Source organism: Leopardus geoffroyi, chromosome C2, assembly GCF_018350155.1.
Source record: "Leopardus geoffroyi isolate Oge1 chromosome C2, O.geoffroyi_Oge1_pat1.0, whole genome shotgun sequence".
NCBI classification, from domain to species: Eukaryota; Metazoa; Chordata; class Mammalia; order Carnivora; family Felidae; genus Leopardus; species Leopardus geoffroyi.
In genome coordinates this window covers 120,499,560-120,522,209 of record NC_059333.1, presented here as the reverse complement: position 1 = coordinate 120,522,209, position 22,650 = coordinate 120,499,560, and the positions used below count along the sequence as shown (strand labels likewise).

Sequence of the window (22,650 nt, the reverse complement as noted above, 5' to 3'; positions counted from 1 at the left end):
CCCAAATATATAAATCAATTAATCACAAGCATGAAGAAACTCATTGATAGTAATACCATAATAGTGGGAGACTTCAACACCCCACTCACAGCAATGGACAGATCATCTAATCAACAAATCAATAAGGAAACAATGGCTTTGAATGACACACTGGACCAGATGGACTTAACAGATATATTCAGAACATTTCATCCTAAAGCAGCAGAATATACATTCTTCTCCAGTGCACATGGTACATTCTCCAGAACAGGCCACATACTGGGACACAAATCAGCCCTCAATGAGTACAAAAAGGTCGAGATCATACCGTGCATATTTTCATACCACAACGCTATGAAACTTGACATCAGCCACAAGAAAAAATTTGGTAAGGTAACAAATACTTGGAGACTGAAGAACATCCTACTAAAGAATGAATGAGCTAACCAAGCAGTTAAAGAGGAAATTAAAAAGTATATGGAAGCCAATGAAAATGATAACTCCACAATCCAAAACCTCTGGAATGCAGCAAAGGTGGTCATAAGAGGAAAGTATATAGCAATCCAGGCCTTCCTAAAGAAGGAAGAAAGATCTCAGGTACACAACCTAACCTTATGCCTTAAAGAGCTGGAAAAAGAACAGCAAATAAAACCCGAAAACAGAAGAAGACAGGAAATAATAAAGATTAGGGCAGAAATTAATGCTATCAAAACAAACAAACAAAAAAAACACAGAACAGATCAATGAAACCAGAAGCTGGTTCTTTGAAAGAATTAACAAAATTGATAAGCCACTAGCCAGTGTGATCAAAAAGAAAAAGGAAAGGACCCAAATAAATAAAATCAAGAATGAAAGAGGAGAGATCACAACCAACACAGCAGAAATAAAAACAATAATAAGAGAATATTCTCAGCAATTATATGCCAATAAAATGGGCAATCTGGAAGAAATGGACAAATTCCTAGAAACATACACTACCAAAACTGAAACAGGAAGAAATAGAAAATTTGAACAGACCCATAACCAGTAAGGAAATCGAATTAGTATTCAAACATCTGCCAAAAAAACAAGAGTCCAGGGTCAGATGGCTTTCCAGGGGAATTCTACCAAACACTTAAGGAAGGGTTAACACTAATTCTCTTGAAGCTTGTTCCAAAAAATAGAAATGGAAGGAAAACTTCCAAACTCTTTCTATGAAGCCAGCATTACCTTGATTCCAAAACCAGAGACCCCACTAAAAAGGAGAACTATAGACCAATTTCCCTTATGACCATGGATGCAAGAATCTTCAACAAGATATTAGCCAACCAGCTCCAACAATGTATTAAAAAAATTATTCACCACAATCAAGTGGGACTTATACCTGGAATGCAGGGCTGGTTCAATATCCACAAAAGAATTAATGTGATTCATCCCATCAATAAAAGAAAGGATAAGAACCATATGATCCTCTCAATAGATGCAGAGAAAGCATTTGACAAAATACACCATCCTTTCTTGATAAAAAGCCTCAAGAAAGTAAGGATAGAAGGAGCATACCTTGAGATCATAAAAGCCATATATGAAGGACCCAACACTAATATCATCCTCAATGGGGAAAAACTCCTCCCCCTAAGGTCAGGAACAAGACAGGGATGTCCACTCTCACCACTGTTATTCACCATAGTATTTGACATCTTAGCCTCTGCAATCAGACAACACAAAGAAATAAAAAGCATCCAAATCGGCCAGGAGGAGGTCAAACTTTCACTCTTCACAGATGACATGATACTCTGTATGGAAAGCCCAAAAGATTTCACCAAAAAACTGCTAGAATTGATTCATGAATTCAGCAAAGTTGCAGGATATAAAATCAACGCAGAGAAATCGGTTGCATTCCTATAAACCAATGATGAAGCGACAGGAAGAGAAATCAAGGAATCGATCCCGTTTACAGTTGCACCAAAAACCATAATATACCTAGGAATAAATCTAACCAAAGAGGTGAGAAATCTATACATTGAAAACTATAGAAAGCTTATGAAAGAAATTGAAGGAGACACAAGAAAATGGAAGAAGATTCCCTGCTCCTGGATAGGAAGAACAAATATTGTTAAAATGTCAATACTACCCAAAGAAATCTACATATTCAATGCAATCCCTATCAAAATAACACCAGCATTCTTCACAGAGCTAGAACAAATAATCCTAAAATTTGTATGGAACCAGAAGAGACCCTGAATAGCCAAAGCAATCTTGAAAAAGAAAACCAAAGTTGGAGGCGTGACAATCCCAGACTTCAAGCTATACTACAAAGCTGTAATCATCAAGACAGAATGGTACTGGCACAAGAACAGACACTCAGATCAATGGAACAGAATAGAGAACCCAGAAATGGATCCACAAACAAAGCAGGAAAGAATATCCAGTGGAATAAAGACAGTCTCTTCAACAAGTGGTGCTGGAAAAACTGGACAGCGACATGCTGAAGAATGAACCTGGACCACTTTCTTACACCAGACACAAAAATAAACTCAAAATGTCTGAAAGACTTCAGTGTAAGACAGGAAGCCATCAAAATCCTCGAGGAGAAAGCAGGCAAAAACCTCTTTGATCTTGGCCGCAGCAACTTCTTACTCAACACATCTCTGGAGGCAAGGGGAAAAAAGCAAAAATGAACTACTGGGACCTCATCAAAATAAAAAGCTTCTGCACGGCAAAGGAAACAATCAGCAAAACTAAAAGGCAACTGACAGAATGGGAGAAGATATTTGCAAATGACATATCAGATAAAGGGTTAGTATCCAAAATCTATAAAGAACTTCTCAAACTCAACACCCAAAAAACAAATAATCCAGTGAAGAAATGGGCAAAAGACAGGAATAGACACTTTTCCAAAGAAGACATCCAGATGGCCAACCGACACATGAAAAAATGCTCCACATCACTCATCATCAGGGAAATACAAATCAAAACCACAACGAGATACCACCTTACACCTGTCAGAACAGCTAACATTAACAACTCAGGCAACAACATATGTTGGCAAGGATGCAGAGAAAGAGGATCTCTCTTGCATTCTTGGTGGCAATGCAAGCTGGTGCAGCCACTCTGGAAAATAGTATGGAGGTTCCTCAAAAAACTAAAAATAGAACTACCCTACAACCCAGCAATGGCACTACTAGGTATTTATCCAAGGGATACAGGTGTGCTGTTTCAAAGGGACATATGCACTCCCATGTTTATAGCAGCACTACTAACAATAGCCAAAGTATGGAAAGAGTCCAAACGTCCATCGATGGATGAATGGATAAAGAAGTGGTATATATAAGCAATGGAGTATTACTCAGCAATCAAAAAGAATGAAATCTTGCCATTTGCAACTACATGGATGGAACTAGAGGGTATTATGCTAAGTGAAATTAGTCAGAGAAAGACAAATACCATATTACTTCACTCACATGAGGACTTTAAGAGACAAAACAGATGAACATAAGGGAATGGAAGCAAAAATAACATAAAAACAGGGAGGGGGACAAAACATAAGAGACTCATAAATATGGAGAGCAAACAGGGTTACTGGAGGGGTTCTGGGAAGGGGGGATGGGCTAAATGGGTAAGGGGCAGTAAGGAATCTACTCCTGAAATCATTGTTGCACTATATGCTAACTAATTTGGATGTAAATTAAAAAACAAAAAACAAAAAACTCTTTAAAGCCCCCCCCAAAAGCTAATTGGCAGAAGTCAGAATTGAAACTCAGTTGTCTCATCCCCCCCGCAAAAAAAAACAAAAACAAAAAAACAAAAGAAAAGCCTTTGTGATTATTTCAACATATGCTAAAAATGCTATTAAAATTCATCTGACATTTTTAATAAAAGCTGTGAGTAAACCAGGGTTATTCAATGAGTGCTAGGTTCTGCTCAAAGGATATCAGCGTGTATTTTGTTATTTAAAGTTCACATATTTAATCTTCGGAGGCAAATGCTGTTGTCCCCATTTTATTCTCTAGGGCAAATGTCTAGAAGGGGGATCCTGAGTCATATGGTGATTGTATATTTAACTTTATAAGAATCTGCTGCAGTGATTTACAAGTTGGCCATACCATTTTGCATTCCCACCAGCAGTGTTCCAAGTAATGTTCTAGCAATGTCCCACCAGCAATTCTTTTCAAATCTGTAACTTGTATTTTCATTCTCTTAACAATGTTGTTTGCAAAGCAAAATATATTTCAATTCAATGAAGTCAAATTTATCTTTTTCTTTTATGCATGATGTTAGTATTATAGCTAAGAATCCTTTGCCTCATTCAAGGTCACGAAGATTTTCTATTACACCTTCTAGAAGTTTTATATTTTACATTTTGATCTATCGTTCATTTTGAGTTAATTTTTGTACAAAGTTTGAAGTTTAAGTCAAGATTCATTTTTTAAGTGTTTGGATATTATATTAAGTTTCTATTGCTGTGTAACAGATTACCACAACCTTAGAGGCCGAAAATAACAACTATTTATTAGTTCACAGTTCTGTAGATCAGATGTCTGGCACGGTGTGACTGGATCTTTTGCTCAGGGTATCATAAGACTAAAATCAACATATGAGCTGGGCTAAATTCTTGTCTGGAGGCTCTGGAGTAAACTCTGCTTCCAAGTTCCTTCTTGGTGGTGGTGGAATCCAGTACTTTGTGGTTGTATGCCTATGGCCGTCTTTTTTGTCAGGAATATGCTCAGAACTTAGAGGCTGCCCACATGCCTTGCATTCCTTACTACCATATTCAAGCAGCAGCAGTGCATCAAATCCTTCTTGTGTTCTAACTCTCTGAATTCCTCTTCTGTGACCAGAGAACATGCTGTACATGTAGAAAGGCTCATGTAAACACTCCCCAGATAATCTACCTATTTTAAAGTCAACTGTACCATATAATATAAACTAAGCCTAGGAATAAAATCCATCATATTTGCAGTTCCAGTAATTATGCAAGGCATGTACATCAGAGTGAGAAGGGACAGGAAATGTTGGGAGGCATTTTAGAATTCTTCCTTCCACAAATACCCAATTATTCCAATACCATGTGTGGAAAATACTATCCCTACTTCATTGAATTGCCTTTGTAATTTGCTAAATCAATGAGTCATATTCGTGTGAGTCTATTTTTGAACTTTTTTCTGTGTAGTTGACTTGCTTGTTTCTTTCATCAATACCACATTACTTGGTTACAGCAGTTTTATAGTAAGTCTTAAAATCAAGCAGTGGGAGTTTACATCTTAATTCTTCTTTTTCAAATTTGGTTTAGTTATTCTAGTCCCTTTGCCTTTCTTTCTAAATTCAAAAATAATTTATCTGTATCTACCAAATAGTCACCTGGAATTTTGATTAGGTTTGCATTAAATTTATGGACCAATTTATGGGGAATTCATAACTGTATTGAGTCCTTCAATCCATGAACATAGTATGGCTCTCCATTTATTTAGGTCTTTCTTGATTTCTTTCCTTGGCATTTTGTAGTTTTCAGTGTACAGATCCTGGATGTGGCTTGTTAGCTCTTTTTACTAAATATTTAAAATTTTTAGAGCTATTGTTAGTATTTAAAAAATTTCTGTTTCCAATTGCTCACACACACACATATAAATATATGTATGTATGTATATATATATATATATATATATATATATATATATGCCCATACACATGCATATATATATATATAGATAGATAGATAGATAGATAGATAGATACAGAGTTTTTGGGTATTGATCTTGTATCCTAGAACCTTGTTACATACTCATTTATTATTTCTAAAAGATTTTTTTTTGCAAATTCTTTCATTCTTCATAGATGATTATACTGTCTGCAACTGGGTGGTTATATTTCTTCCTTTCCAATCTTTATGAATCTTGCTGATTTTTATTGCCTTATTTCATCAACTAGGATTACCAATATAATGTTGAATAGAAGTGGTGAGTGGATGTTCTTGACACATTCCTGATATTCAGAAGAAAGTATTCAGTCTTTCACTATTGAATATGATGTTAGCTATGGGTTTTTGTAGATGAATCTTTATCAGTTTAAGGATGTTTCCTTCTATTCATAGTTGTCTAGGAATTGTTTTTTTTTTTTAACATGAGTGAAAATTGTTTTTTGCCAAATGCTTTGCCTGCATCAATTGATATGATCATGTTTTTCTTTAACCTATTAATATGATAGGTTTCATTGATTGACATTAGAATTTTGGACCTGTTTTTCATTCCTAGGTTCAATCTCATATAGTTGAGATGTTTAGGTTTTTTTTTTTTTTTTTCACATATTGCTGGATTTGATTTGCTAATATTTTGTTGCAAACTTTTGCATCTATGGTCATGTAAGATTTTGGTCTATAATTTAACTTTCTTGTGATGTTATTGCCTGGCTTTGATATTTGAGTAATCCTGGCCTCTTAAAATAAATTGGAAAAAGTTTCTTCCTCTTCTATCTTGGAAGAGATTATTTAGAATTAGTGTTATATCCTCTTCCAAAGAAGATTTTGCCAGTGAAACCATCTGGGCCTGTAGTTTTCTTTTTTAGAAGGTTTAAAACTATGAATTCTATTTCTTTAATGGATATAGGATAGATCAGTGTATTTCTTCCAGAATGGTTTTTGGCAGGTTGTCAATGATTGTTACATTTCACCTATTTTGTTGAATTTATGTTCATAGAGTTGTTCACAGTATTCTCTAAATATTCTTTAAGGTCTGTCATGATATTCTCCTTTCGTTTTTGATATTGGTGATTTGCATCTTTTCTCTTTCTTTTTGTTAGACTGACTAAAAATTTATCAATGTTATTTATCTTTTCAAAGAACCAGATTTTGGTTACTGATTTTTCTCTATTGTTCTTCTATTATCAATTTCTTTGATTTCTGCACAAATCTTTTATTATCCTTCCTTTTCCTTGCTTTGGGTTTAGTTTGCTCTCTTAATCTTCTAATTATGAGAGATTAAACTGTTGATTTGAGAACTTCCTTGTTTTCTAATATCAGCATTTAGTGCAACAAATTTATTTTTGAGCACTATTTTAGCTGCATCCCACAAGTTTTGGTATGTTGTATTTTTATTTTCCTTTACTTCAAGATATTTTTTAATTTCCCTTGAGTTTTTGTCTTTGAACCATAGATTGTTTAGAATTGTGTTAATTTCTAAGTATTTGAAAACGTCCAGTTATTTTTTTTAAATTAATGTTTATTTCTTTATTGAGAGAGAGAGAGAGAGAGAGAGAGAGAGAGAGAACGAGAGGGAGAGGGGCAGAGAGAGAGGGAGACAGAGAATCCCAAGCAGGCTCAGCACCATGTGTCAAGTGCTGTGCACTTGAAAAGAATATGTATTGTTCTGCTTTTGGGTGGAGTGTTCTGTAAATGTCAGTTAAATTCAGTAGTTAATGGTATTGTTCAGTTCTTCTATTTTATTGTTGATTATTTACTTGTTATACCAATTACTGAGGGAGGAGTATTGCAGTTTTCAACTAAGTGTGGATTTGCCTATTTTTCCTTTTGGAGGTACTTGCTTTTGCTTCATGTATTTTAAGGCTATGTTATTAGGTGCATACACATTTTATATAGTCATCTTCTTGGTAAGTTGACTCTTTTACCATTTTGTAATGTCTTCTTTATCCTTGATAAATTTTCTTGTTCTGAAGACAATTTTGTCTGAGATTAATATGACCACTCCAGCTGTAGTTTGGTGTTTGCCTAGTACATATTTTTTAACATATTTTCCACTTTTTAAATATTTAACCTACTTATATTTTTATACTTGAAGTGTGTTTCCTATACACAGCATATCAACATATAGTTGAGCCTAATTTTTATCTACTTTGATGATCTCTTTTTTTTAATTGATGTCTTCATACCATTTAAATTGAATATAATTATTGATATGTGAAGATTTAGATCTACCATCTTATTACTAGTTTTCTGTTTGTTCCTTTTTTCCTTCTTGTTCTCCTGCTTTCTTTGGAGCAACTCAAACAAATTTGAATTTGTTGTGTACTCCACATCATATATTTAATTTTTTACTGTATCTCTTTGTTTAGATTTTTTTAGTGGTTGATCTAGAAATTATAATATAAAATCTTTCACAGTCTGCTTTGAACTAATATTTTATTATTTGAGGTGGAATATAAAAAACTTACCACCTTTCAGGTCCCTTTACCCACTCCCCTTTTTTAAAACTCCATAAGACAATGTTAAAATTTTTCTTATAACAATCATGTATATTTGAAATATATTAAGAGGAAAAATATTTTCTATTATATTAAAGAGATATTTACCATTTTTGTTGCTCTTTCTTCATTTCTATTGTTCAAAGTTTCCCTCTAATATAATTTCCCTTCCATCTGAAGCAATCTCTTTGGCTTTTTTTGTAAGAGCAAGTCTGGTGGTGAAAAATTTTATCCTCATTTTTGTACAAATTGGATGATTTCTAATAATCTACAAGTTCACAGACTCTTTCATCTGTCATCCTTTATTTTGCTGTTAATCCAATCCAGTGAATGTTTCATTTTGTTATTGTGTTTTCAGGTCTAAAGTTTACATTTCTCTCTTTCCTGTACCTTCTATTTCTCTGCTGATTTTTTTTTTCCATTTTTCCATTTGTTTCCATTGTGTTTGCTCTTCCTGGAGCCTGGTAGAGTAGCTGCTTTAAAGTCTTGACCCGTTCATTCCAAATTCTGTGTGATCTTGGGATTAGTATCTGTTGATTGTCTTTTCCCCTGTGAGATATTATGATTTTTCTGTTTTACATATGTTGAGTAATTTTGGATTTATCCTGGAAGTTTTGAATATTATGTTAAGTGACCCTGGATCTAGATACGTTACGTGACATAGGATTCTCCTATGGAGAATGTTGATATTGTGTTTTACCAGTCAATGAACCACATTAGGTCCGAGACACAAGCCTTACCAGCCTTCTGTTGCTGGTGCTTTCAATGTCAGTTGTTTCAAAGTCTTTGCAGTGTAATCAGATTTGTCCTGCATGTGCTAGGCACTGGATCTGTGCCATCCAGTGTCCAGTCTGGAATTTGAGTGATTCTCTACGTTGTAGCTCATTTCTCAAAGCCTTTGGTGTGCTATTTAGGGTCAGATATATGCATACACAACTTGGAGATCAGCTCTAAAATTTACACATGATTTTATTGGATCACTTTCTTGTACTCTCTCCACTCTACAAGTTCTTCCACAGGGCTTTAATTTCCCTATATTACATGTTTCCCATAATTTTTCCCATAATATTGTGCCTACATCAGAGCTCAAGCAGTGAGAGGATTAAGAGAGAAAAAAATTCAATGGGAATTCTTCCCAAGGTCTCAGTACCTCAGTTTTTCTATTTGGAATTTTAGGGGTCTGTCCAACCGCTACTGTCATCACCACCACTGCTGCTTCAGAATTGCTTGGCATTGGGGTGAGACAGAATGAAATAAACAACAAAAACAAACCCATGGGATTTCCCCCATTCTTCTGACCCACAGGGGTCTCCTTCTCTGTTCCTTGTGCCCAGAAAAGAGCATTTCTCTTGCAGTTCTTCTTCCTTGTTGCATAATTCTGGTCTTTGTACTGCTTTTGAGTCTAGGTCAAGATATTCCAGAGAAGAAAAAAAAAATAGGAAATTCACTGCTGGTTTGATAGTACATACTCTGAATTCTGTTTGCCTTCCTCAATCTGTCTGCTACTATTTACTTTTAAGAGCCCTTAGATAACTGCTACATGCATTCTGTTCAGGGCTTTTAGTACATTTAGTGAAAGACACATGAGGGAGTAAATATTATTACTCAATCTTGACCAGAACTGGGACCCCCTCCACAGACTTTTGAATAGCAAGATTCATCTATTAAATTTAAAATCACTTTTTTTCAGACTTACTTAAAGTAAGATAACTTTATTGGATCATACTTTATGATAACAGGCTAATAAATTCTTTCCAATAGAGCAGAATGTTCATTGTTTGGTAAACTTAATAAATAGGTGAAGTTTATTGATACTGATGTTCTCAAGAGCATTTGGAAAAGATAAACAAGCACATGTCTAATGGAGGATAGCTGGCAGTGTGACGATAAAGCTGTTATCTCTGGAACCAGGAAGATTCTATACATGGAAAGAAAGCATATTAAAGAACCCAGATGATGGGGCGCCTGGGTGGCTCAGTTGGTTAAGCATCTGATTTCAGCTCAGGGCATGATCTCATGGTTTGTGGGTTTGAGCCCCACCTCAGGCTTTGTGCTGACAACTCAGAGCCTGGAGCCTTCTTTGGATTCTGTGTCTCCCTCTCTCTCTGACTCTCCCCACTCATGCTCTGTCTCTCTGTCTCTCAAAAATAAATGAACATTAAAAAAATTTAAAAAATTATAAAGAACCCCAACAGCATTGAAAGCAAATTTAGGAGCTTCTAGTTCATATACTTGTTAGAAACCTAGGATATTTTTAGATCAACAACAATAGGTTGTGACTGTTATCCAATATCTTTAATAGAATATGTCAAACTAGATTGATTTGAGTAATAAATATCTGGAGTTGTGAAACAGTTTTTAGAAGAAACTACAGAAAATAGAACATAATTTTAAATGGGGGTTAAGGGTCAGAAATATAAAGTATAAGTCTACATTCAAATGAGTAAATTGGTTTTCCATGTTTCATGATGGAAGGTATTTCTGAGGTCTGTCAATTGATACAAATTAATATAAAATATTTAAATTAGTAAAAAATCAATGTAAAATAATAAATTTTATACAAATTGATAAGACAGTACAAATTAAGTATCAGGTAAGATTGTAAGCAAAGCTTATGTTAAGAAGAAAAGAGAAGCATGCTCTAGAAATAAACTTTCTGAGCTGTTGGATAATGGTAATGATTTTTGTAGGCATTTTTCTTTAAGAGGTTTATCATTTTGAATGAATAAATAGGAGCTGCCTACAAAATTGATTAATCTAGTTACTACTTAAAATGAACTAAGGTCCTGGGGCACCTGGGTGGCTCAGTCGATTAAGCATCCATCTTTGGCCCAGGTCATGATCTCACATTTTGTGAGTTCGAGCCCCGTGTTCTCTGTGCTGACAGCTGGGAGACTAGAGCCTGCTTTGGATTCTGTGTCTCCCTCTCTCTCTGCCCCTCCCCTGGTTGCACTCTGTCACTCTCACAAAAATAAGTAAACATTAAAAATTTTTTTAAAAAAATGAACTAAGTTCTCCAGAGACTATTTTTTTTTTGTTTCCCATGTAAACTATGCTTTCACAAATACAATTAATTAATAATATTTATATGTATGTATGTGTGTGTATACATATGCCACAAGCAGTAAAAGAATGTTTGGATAGTAAAAGGCTCATAGTTGGTCATGTGGGTATTGCTATAGGACCATTTGTTGAGCACTTACTGTGTGCCCTAAATTCTTTATACCTGCATCATTTAATCCTTATAACAATCCACAGAGGTAGGTATTCTTATTCCACTTTTACAGATAAAATTGAGGCATAGAGAGGCTGACTCTATTGCTCAGAATCCCACAGCTAGTAAGAGAAGGAGGCAAGGTTGGTACCCACACTGTCTTATCTCCAGTTTATGTGAACTAACTTACTACATTAGTATACCAGTGAGGCAAATTGGTAAACATGCATGAGACTTTGGATACTAGAAAGGAAACCCAACAGAACACAACTAGGTACTGAGGAGACTTAATTATCTGAATTCCTCCATTATATTATATGGACATTTTCTTAACTCAGTAATAAAGAAAGTCTGTGAGCAGGTGTATTTAACTCTTTTGTTTAAAATTAAAAAAATGCTCCTAAGGACAGTTCTCTCATTATATCTGTGTGTATTCCTATGATAGTTGTTATTAAAAATTTTATAGTCAGTGGGTATAAATGACAAAGAAAGCATTCTAGCATGGCATAAAATGGGATGGGTCATAAACCAAAAATATAAGTTAAAATTTTAACAAAAATAATAATAGTGGAGACATTGTGCTGTTATTTACTCTGCAAGGGACACAGGTTAGTGTGTTAATTTTTTGTGTGATATGTGGAAGAGGCTGACAAAAGGCTGACTTGGGATCCTGGATGGGGTGGAGATAGGTGACATTCCTACAATTCCAAATTCCTATAGTTGAGGAAGACAAGCTTCCTCACTTGGCTACTTTGGACCAGGGTTTAACCTTGTTTACCTTTAACTGTTCTAGGTCAAAGAGAAAATCTGCACCAAGAAATTTCTGTGCTGCATAAGCAAGTCAACACACTCATGATGGATGAAGATTTCCTGTGTTTGTTTTTAACAGGCCTGTCTTGGTTATAAAAGCACATCTCTTTTTCCCCAGAGGACCTGTTAATCAAGGCAGATTGCAGGCATCAGGAATAAGCTAATTTATTTAGGCCCAGAGAAGAATATGCTACTTGAGCATACAGGCCTTGGGCTTAGGCTGCCTGGCCTGGCGTCTGGCTCTGCAACCCAACAGCCCAACCCTAGGCCAGTTTGCCAGGACTTACTCACCCTAGGAGGTAGCTACTATTATTATCCCATTTTATACATCAAAAACTGAGCCACAGGGAGGTTATATGACTTGCATTTTGTTAAACAGTATCTGGCACAGGTTAAGTACTCAATAAAAGCTGACTATTATTGTTTGGAATGTTAGCAGCCAAAATCTGGAAGCTGTAGAAATCACCTTGCTGAGGGCACTTTCTAATGCTGTCTGGAATACAAGTTCTGTATTGCTCTGGTGTATAAAGCTTTCTGTACTGTGGTTGAGATATTTTGAAGCATTCCTATATGGGGGGAGCCCATGAAAGGTTTGCACTGGGGTATAGGTTCCATTATCATGTGCTTTGTTAGTGCCATACCCTAAACCTAGGATGGGGCTACCAACCCAAAACAGCTACTACCGCCAGAGTTCTGCCCTGTTGGTCTCCAAGGTTTTATTTGTAAGCTACATGTGTGGTCATTTGGTGGATAATCCTGTTTACTGGCTTCTGTAGGGCGAAGCCTGATACGTTTGATCTCTTTTGTTTCCTGGCTAACAGCAAAGCTAATCCTTGGAGTCTGAGGGTTGGGTTTTCCTCACCACCAATATTAATGTATTCTGCAAAAAGGAGGAGATCTGGATTCTAGTCAAGAAACCATTCTTCTTTCTTTTACATGGAAACCTCCAAAATAATCCTGCAGGAGTCTATTCTTTTTCTCTAGAATTTTGAGAAACAAAGTTCTGTGATTTATTTCAAATACTGCATTAAGAATATTTTATTGTTTTTTAACGGAAAATAAAATAGCTTTAGGACAAGAAGTTTGAATGTGCTTAAGACAAGACTTTATGAAGAATTTGTTTCATATATAAAGATCATTCTGAATTTCTCTAAGCACAGGATCCTTGCTGTTTTAAAGTCATTTCCATCAAAGTGCAATTCATATTAATACTATCAATTGTTACCTGATATAAAACATTTTATCTGCATCCTACTGTGGTAGTTTGAGGCTAAATGGAAAATTTTATAGGGGTAAAAACTAACTCAAGTACATACCTAATAATTTAAAAGAAAAGATGTAGAATTAAAGGAAATCAAGAGAGAAAGGTAATGTGAAGTGTATAAATACATTATATACCAAATGAGGATGTCTGAGTGTATTCAATATCACATTTGCATTCCTGCTTCTTGGGCTTTCGATTCTTGTCATTTTATTAAAGCTCCAATTTACTTACATTCTGGTATTTTATGGAAAAAGTCTGACATGAAAGTTGGTTAATGAGACGTTGCTCTGTAAACAAGCAAAGCTTTGAAAAATACAGTCTAAATAATGGACCACTATCATTTAAAAGCTATGATGGAACTGAAGATTTCTTTGGTAACATTGTAAATCATGACAGGGAAGTGAAGCGTATGATGATGGTATCACTAACACATGACTGAACCAAATCTATGTTATACTTGTGTGTCCATTTGTACACGCATTAACTTATGTTCCTATTCTTTAATGTTTATTCTATTGTATTCTATTTCCCTCCCACTAATCAACGCACTGTGACTCTTCCTTCTCAAGTTAGCCCCGGCCTTCCTCCAGTACAGGTGTAAAGAGTTTAAACCGAAGGCTTAGGTGTGCCTGGCCCTGGGCAACTTCAGTCAAATCTGGCAATATTTATTATCAGCCTCATCTTCACTTGGGGTTAGGAAGTCTAAACCAGTGGTTCTCAAGATGTGACCTTGGAACCAGCAGCATTAGCATTGCCTAGAATATGGTGAAATGCAAATTCTTAGGCCCTGGTCCAGACATATTAGGTCAGAAATCTGGGGGTTAATGAGTCCTCTGGGTGATTCTGATACTCAAGTTAGTGAGTCTCATCTTGGTCTTGTTGTATCCTGTCCCTGGGTTGACTTCCTGGGTACTCACATATGTATGAATTTTGATTTTCCTTCTTTGATTTCCTCATGACTGCATCTCTGATCTCTCTGGCTGGATTTCTGCCAATTCCAGATTTAACAGTCTAGTTCCCAGCTGAGATTTCCACCTTTCCTATTATACTGAAGCCCTGCCAGTTTCTTTCCCTAAATACATCACAGCCCTCCCTATAACCCTCTCCACCTGGCCGGTGGCCAAATCTGGCCTTGAATTGGGCCATTTGGATCTAATTCCCTCTGGGGCCTCTCCATGATCTGACCGCATGCTGTGCCCCACAGTAGGCCATAATAATGCTGGCTTAAGCTGACCTCCAGACCCCTCACCTGTGGATGCTATGGTTGACATCACGATCCTTCCTTATGAGGCTCTGTTGTATATAACCTCGGTAACCATTCTAACCTGCCTAAAGACCCATCTATTCAAAATCAATGGATACCTTTGGAAAACACTATAGGAGAGTTAGGTAAACACTTTAGGGATAAAACATGCTCCTGATTTAGGGATGATTTCTTCAGGGTAAAGAAAGACAACATTAGAAAATAAGTTACATTTGAATTACTTTAGGAAAATGTTGATATCACTACTTCATGTTCTAATTATTCTAATTTACCTGATGGGGTAGTTAATACTTTTATCTTGTGGAGATTAGTATCCTCTAACTTTTCTTTTCCAAGCCCTAATATTTCCATGTCTGGATCCACCTACTGGAATTTATTTTCTAGAAACCTGAACACACCACTATCTTGCTAACAGTTCACAGGGGACCCAGTGCTGTAGAGTTTAATGCAATATGTGTGCTCATCCATAGGAGCCTACAGGTAGCTACTACTGTGAAGGAAATTGCAGGTCACATTTATATGCCTAGAAAATAATTCAACAAGCATTTCAAAACACTCTCCATTCACCTTTGGTCAAAGCCCTTTTATGTGTTTAGCAATAGTCACAGTACTTACTTCAAGAAGTTTTTTATTTCCTTGCATTTGTTTTAATGCATGGCCACTTGGCCCAGTTTAAGCCTAAGCTCTCTTGTACAAAAACTCTGAGTCCTGTTTCTGCTTCCTCTTTGTCAAATGGATAGAAAATTATCAGTAAGTGCTTAACAAAAGGTAATTTACATTGTGGTTATATTCATTTAATGTTTCATGTAGCAATTATTTATTTAATACTGTATTGGTGCTAGAATAAGAATCTTTGAAAGAATCTTCTTGGAAGTCATTTGATAGTCAGATGGATCTTTTCCTATTAGATGTGACTGTATGGAATTGCCTTATAGAGACTGGGTGAGGACCAGGGAGGGGTTGCATGATCATTAAGATACACAGCATCGAGAAATAAAATGTGATTTACCTAAAGCACTGTTACATCCTGGGATATGACAGGATATAACAGAACCTAGGTCAAAAATATACTTAAATAAAGACAATAACATTTTAAAATAGATTTATCATTTTTACAATTGGCACAAGCTATTCATTTTAATCAAATTTCAACCTTGTCTACTATACCAGAGCCCTGTCAGCTCCCTAAATACATCACAGCCCTGCCTTTAACCAACCCTCGCCTCATGGTGGCCAAGTCTGGCCTGGAATCAGTTGTAGTTAATTCCCTCTGGGTCATCTCCGTGATCTGACAACCCCATACTGTGCCACCCAGGAGGCCATAGTGATGCTGGGCCTAAGCTGACCTCCAGACTCCTCACCTATCAATGGATGCCACTATCTACTATCAACAAATCAGTGGATGCCACTACCCATCCACTATCTATATACTTTAGGTTTATAGTGATCTTCTTCCAGGCACTTCTTGGAGGGTCTGTGACTGAAGCTTCATTGCCTTTTCCTTTGAGAAACCATCTAACTCGTGTCTACATAGGATCCCTCTGACTAAACATATGGTTCACTAATCAAATATATTTAAGTATTTCCTGCGTCCCCAATTCTATCCTAAGTGCTTTGAAGAATTAAAAAACAAAACAAATATACTTTCTCCTTGGTATTACAGTTTTTCTGTATAAATCCTATTGAATTGTGAATATCTTGAGAACAAGACCTGTGTATTTCTCATTTTTGTACTCCAGAGAATACTACATTGTCTTCAATAAATACTGCTGAATGGAAGAATTCATAGATAAATAAATTCCTTTCTAGAGACAGACTGTAAGCAGACATCACCCTGAGAATTCTAGGACTCTTAGAAAAGTCAGTTCAGTTGGTAATAGGTCTAGGAGAGGACAGACTGTTTCATCTTGTGAATGAAAGTCAACTTTACCCTAGGGAAAGTTAACATACAGACCTGCCATTGTACTCCTGACCAAATCAGCAACACCACAAATGAGACAGTGAAGCCATGCCTCGTAGTGACATCCTTTGCTGAATGGAGCCACTCACCTGATCTGAAGCCAAGTCAGCATGGGGGTTGTTCCTCCTCCAAAGACCCAGACTGTGAAGAACACGAGGAGCAGCGTGGTGGTAAACATCATTTGTTTGGGCTGAGATTCTGTGTCCCGAATAGCTAAGGCAAATGCTATTGCTCCTCTCAAACCTTACGGGAGGAACCAAGAAAGCATAAGAGAAAATGAACATCTGCATGAAACTCATTCTCATTTTACTAAATTTATCTTTTTGATTTTCTAACAAACACAATTACTTTTTTAAATTAAACTTTTTGAGATAACTATAGCTTCACATGCTGTCCTGAGAATAGAGACTTATCGTGTGCTCTCTCCCACTTTCTCCCCAATGAAAACATCTTGCTAAACAAGTACAATATCACAACCAGAATTTTGATGTTGATTCGGGTCAAGATAAGGCACATTCCCAGCACACTAACATCCCTCATGTTGCCCTTTTATAACCACATCTACTTCCCTCCCACACACTCCCTCCTTAACTTCTGGCAACCAGTAATCAAATCTCCATTTCTATAACTTTGCCATTTCAAGAATCAAATGGAATCATGAAGTGTGTAGTTTTTTTGGAATTGGCCTTTTTCACTCAGAATAATTCTCTGGATATTCCTCCAGGTTTCTGAACATATCAGAAGTTTGTTCCTTTTTATTGTTGAGTAGTATTCCATGGTATGGATGTGCCATAGTTTGTTTAGTCATCTATCTGGTGAAGGACATCTGGGCTGTTTCCAGTTTTATGGCTATTCCAAAAAAGGCTGCTGTATATATAACATAAGTGTTCATTGCTCTGAGGTAAATGCCCAGGAGTGTAATCACTGACTGCATAGTTTTAAAAGAAATTACTAAAATGCTTGCCAGAATGGCTACATACCATTTATATTCCCACCAGAAATATATAGGTCATGCAGTTTCTCTGCATCCTAACCAGCATTTAATGTTGTCACCATTTTTTAACTTGAGTCATTCTAATAGGTGAGTGGTAGTAGCTTTATTGAGTTTATAATTTGCAGTTTTCTTCTTTAAAAATTATTTATTTTTTTGGAGGGTACAAGTGGGGGAGAGGCAGAGAGACGGGGACAGGGGATCTGAAGTGAGCTCTGTGCTGACATGCTGACAGCAGTGAGACTGCTGTGGGGCTTGAAGCAGTGAGGCTGACGTGGGGCTTGAACTCACGAACGGCGAGATCATGATCTGAGCTGAAGTCGGATGCTCAACCGACTGAGCCACCCAGGTGCCCCAATAATTTGCATTTTGCTAATAACTAATGGTGTTGAATATTTTTTAATGTGCCTAGTTGTTATCTTTATACCCTCTCAGATGAAATGGCTCTTCATGTCTTTATCTCATTTTCTAATTGAGTTGTTGGATTTTTGATTGTTGAGTTTTGAGAGTTCTTTATATATTCCAGTTTTTTTAAAAAAGTTCTTTTAGGGGCGCCTGGGTGGCGCAGTCGGTTAAGCGTCCGACTTCAGCCAGGTCACGATCTCGCGGTCCGTGAGTTCGAGCCCCACGTCAGGCTCTGGGCTGATGGCTCAGAGCCTGGAGCCTGTTTCCGATTCTGTGTCTCCCTCTCTCTCTGCCCCTCCCCCGTTCATGCTCTGTCTCTCTCTGTCCCAAAAATAAATAAACGTTGAAAAAAAAAAAGTGTTTAAAAAAGTTCTTTTAATGTTTATTTTTGAGAGAGAGACAGAATGCAAGTGAGGGAGGGGCAGAGAGAGAGGGAGACACAGAATCTGAAGCAGGTTCCAGGCTTTGAGCTATCCCCACAGAGCCTGACTCAGGGCTTGAACCCACAAACCGCAAGATCGTGACCTGAGCTGAAGTTGGCCACTTAACCCACTGAGCCACTCAGGTGCCCCTATATATTCTAGATACTATCCTTTGTTGGGTGTATATTTTGCAAATATTTCCTCCCACTTTGTAGCTTTTTACTGATTAAGTCTAATCTGTAGATTTTCCTTTTAGGAATCATGTGTTTGGAGTCAAGTCTAAGACTTCTTTGCTTAGCTCTAGGTCCCAAAGATTTTTCCTTATGTTTTTAAAATTTGTTTGCAAAAGTTGTATAGCTTTACATATTACACTTAAGTCCATGATCATTTGAATCAATTTTTGTATAAGGTATGAAATTTAGGTTGAGGTTTTATTATTATTATTATTATTATTATTATTATTTTTTGCCTGTGAATGTTTAATTTTTTCATTGAATTGCTTTTGCAATTTTGTTAAAAATCAGTTGGGTATTTTGTGTGGATCAATTCCTGGATTCTCTATTCTGTCCCATTTATCTCTGTATCTTTCCGTTATCTAATAGCACTCCAACTTGATTACTGTAAATATATAGTAGGCCTTAATATTGGGTATAATGATTCTTATATTTTGTTTCTGCAACTGTTTTAACTATTCTAAGTTTTTTGCTTTTCCATAAAGTTTTAGAATAATATTGCCTATATCTACAAAAAAATCTTTCTGGGCACAATTACTTTTAAAAAATCAAATGTGTGAGATAATAAGAAAAACCAAGCCTATGGACCACTGAAATTAATAAATAATTAAAAACTGTTTAAGAATTACGTTAGCCTGAGTACATACTATTATACTGTCTATAATTTAAACAACCTAATAAACCTGCTTTTTCTTGTTTTTTTTCTTCTGTAATAATAATAAGTGAATTTTTATGCATCCACATTAAACATATTTCCAAGAGGTATGTTAAAATTTCAAATCGGAGTGTGATGATACAAGTAAAAACAGAGATGAAGGCTTTGAAAAAGAAGTAAAAGCACACATAGTAAAGTAAAAAAGTTAAAATGGAAGATCTCTCTTGGGTAACACAAGACTTGTGAGACATTTATGGGCCTTGTTATATCAAGTAACAGGTCAAATAAACATTTATAAGGACAACAAGAATAAGTCTAACAGGTAGGGATTTGGCTGTTTTTATACGAAAGTTTGAATCACATACATAAGATTTCAATGGTCTATTTATTATAACATTTACTGCATCTAAATTTCCAAATTTTTATTCATACATTAAAAGAATTTTAGAAGTTAGACGCAGTGGGGGCGCCTGGGTGGCTCAGGCGGTTAAGTGTCTGACTCAGGTTTTGGCTTAGGTCATGATCAAACAGTTCATGAGTTTGAGTCCTGCATCGGGCTCTGTGCTGACAGCATGGAGTCTGCTTGAGATTCTCTTTCCCTTTCTCTATATTCCTCCTCTGTTCACGCTGTCCCTGTGTCTCTCAAAATAAATAAATAAACTTAAAAAAAAAAGAAAAAGAAACCGGACACAGGATAGAATGAAGAAAACTATAGCCTGGTTTATATCCCTGGCTTTCCAACTTAGATATGATGTTCCTTTCTTATCTCCACACCACGAATATACAAGAGACAAGTGGCATAACACAAGATTCAGAGGGTTAGGCTAGAGAGACTTAACATATTTTGCCTGAAACAAGGAAGCCTCAAAAGAGAGAGGAACATGTACTCCGATTATAAAATACCTTCAAGGAACAAAATGTAATGGAGGAAGGAAATTATTCTAAATTTCCATGTAGACAAGGAAATTGCCTGAAGATAAGGGAGATAACATTTGAAGTAGATATTAATATAAAAAAATTCTTATACATCAGAAATCTGAACACTTGAGATGCCTGTACTTGAGAAGAAAAGTCCTCCATTAGAGATGTTCCTGCACTCAGACCCAGCTGGGAACAAAAGAGTAGGGATATTAATAACCCTTAATACTGGGGAATATTTTCATAATGTCCTCTCCAGGAAATACAAATGGTGCCATTAGGGAACAAAAACTAAAAGAAACTCTTGCAACAGACTTCTGTATCAGAGGAGAGAATTTATAGGTCAAGGTAAAGCTCCTCACAGTGTTTAATCACAGTACAAGATTAGAGATAGAAGGTAATCTTTTCATTTTCTCTTCTCTTCAAGCTCGCATTGCTAGAAACAAAGCAGCATTTCCCCAATTAGGTGGTGAGAATTAGAAATATTAAGTGATGACACTTTAAGTATTTCTTATTTTATTGAATATGTGTGTGTGTGTGTGTGTGTGTGTGTGTGTGTGTGTGTGTTTCAACTTTGAATTTTTGTGAGAAAGAAGAGAGTAAAGACTGGAATAACAGAAAAAAGTTGTTACATCATGCTTATTGTAAACTCTTTCAAGTTAGATACCAAGTATACAATCATTTCTTTTCCTAAATATGTTTAATAATGTGTTATGTTAAACTAGTGTAACTATGCTCTTAAATCTAAATTATCTATACACGAGCAGTTCTTGGTTTAAAACTATACTCAAAAGATAGCTGTTATCTGACTTCATAAGAGACATATCCTTTATATAAAACTTTCTATTTACAGGAGATTCAGTGTAAAGATCTTTGAAGAAATAAAAAAAGGAAAAGTTCAGCCACTGCCTTTTACTTCTGGCAGGTTTGAGATACATTGCTAAAAGAGCCAAACTACAAAATGTTGACAAGAGGATGCTTTCTCCATGTGATGATCATCTGACAAACCACAGAAACAGGATATTTTTAGACAGGGGATCATCTGTCTGTAGCCCTGGTCAAATGTGCCACATATGGCACATGCCACTTGTGAGACAGCCTGGCACCATGGGAAGCATGGAACTGAGACAGGTGAGGTTATAAGTGGACAAAGGTAGGCTATTTTAGAACTCCAGATAAAAACTAGTGCCTATATTCCACTCATCCTTTATGATTCTGAAGTTACTTATCACACATTTTCAGCCTAGACTATTGCCCAACCAATGGCCATTCATTGCTTCATTCAATATACATGTGTCTTAGTTTGCCATAACAAAATACCAGATGGGCTGCCGTAGCAAAATACCATGGACTGCGTAGCTGCAATAGCAGAAATTTATTTTTCACAGTTCTGGAGGTGGGGATGGCCAAGATCAGGGTGCCAGCATAGTGGATTCTGGCGAGAGTTCTCTTCCTGGCTTTCAGAAGGCTACCTTCTTGTGCAAAAGCAAGCTCTGTATGGTGTCTCTTCTTATAAGGGCAGTAATGCCATCACAGGAGCCCCACCCTCATAACATCATCTAAACCTAATTATCTCCCACAAACTCCATCCCCAAATACCATCATGTTGGATTAGGACTTCAACATACGAATTTGAGGGGACACAATTCAGTCCATTTGCTTTGTGGAGATTCTGTGTACACCTATCCTATCTACTTACCATGGATTTGGGAAACAGAGGGCTTTAGGATTGAAATAAATTATTTCACCTATCAGCAAAATACTAGAAATGAAAAATTAATTTTGACTTAGGAGTTTCTTTTAGCAAAACACTATTTCTAAAGAATATGTCCACTTTGCTTGGAAACTCAGAAAATCCAGAATTCATTGTCAAAACTTGTGTTTTGTTTTGTTTTATGGGTACACTGACCCTTTGGACTTACCTTTCTTTTTCTCTTTCATCAACTAATGGAAATGATTCTATACCTTTGGGGGTTGATAGACTATACTATTACATTTTAGATGGGTTTACTTTGCAGAGATATGACATATTTCACATACTTGGTTGGAAAGTTAGCCTCATCTTGGGGAATAAAAGAATTACCTGCAATTAAATGTGGTTTCATTTAAAATTGGCCTCTAAGGGATTCTTATGTTAATTATATTGATGTTCTATTCATAACAATAGAAGACTATTGAACTAAGGAAAGCTTCCTAGCAAGGACCCCTGCTGCAGAAAATATGCAGCTTCCTGTTTATCTTTAAAGAGCAAAACTGAAACTTAATCTGCTATAAATTTGCAAATGCGTTCTGAATGGTTGAAGGTCAGATACAGCTACATTTAAATCACAGGAATATAAGTACTCCCTAAGGCACTTTTACTAAAG

At 36.2% G+C, this 22,650-nt stretch overlaps 1 protein-coding gene across 9 annotated transcripts in view; it reads right to left on the bottom strand.

The window, feature by feature from the left end:
* The window catches only part of SLC9A9 (solute carrier family 9 member A9), a 694,304-nt gene that overhangs the window by 188,306 nt on the left and 483,348 nt on the right, over positions 1–22,650 (bottom strand). For all 9 annotated transcript variants that reach the window (XM_045503389.1, XM_045503385.1, XM_045503383.1 and 6 more), the window contains one exon: positions 16,750–16,903. In XM_045503389.1, coding sequence (XP_045359345.1) covers positions 16,750–16,903 — 154 coding nt within the window. The remainder of the gene's footprint in view (positions 1–16,749; positions 16,904–22,650) is intronic.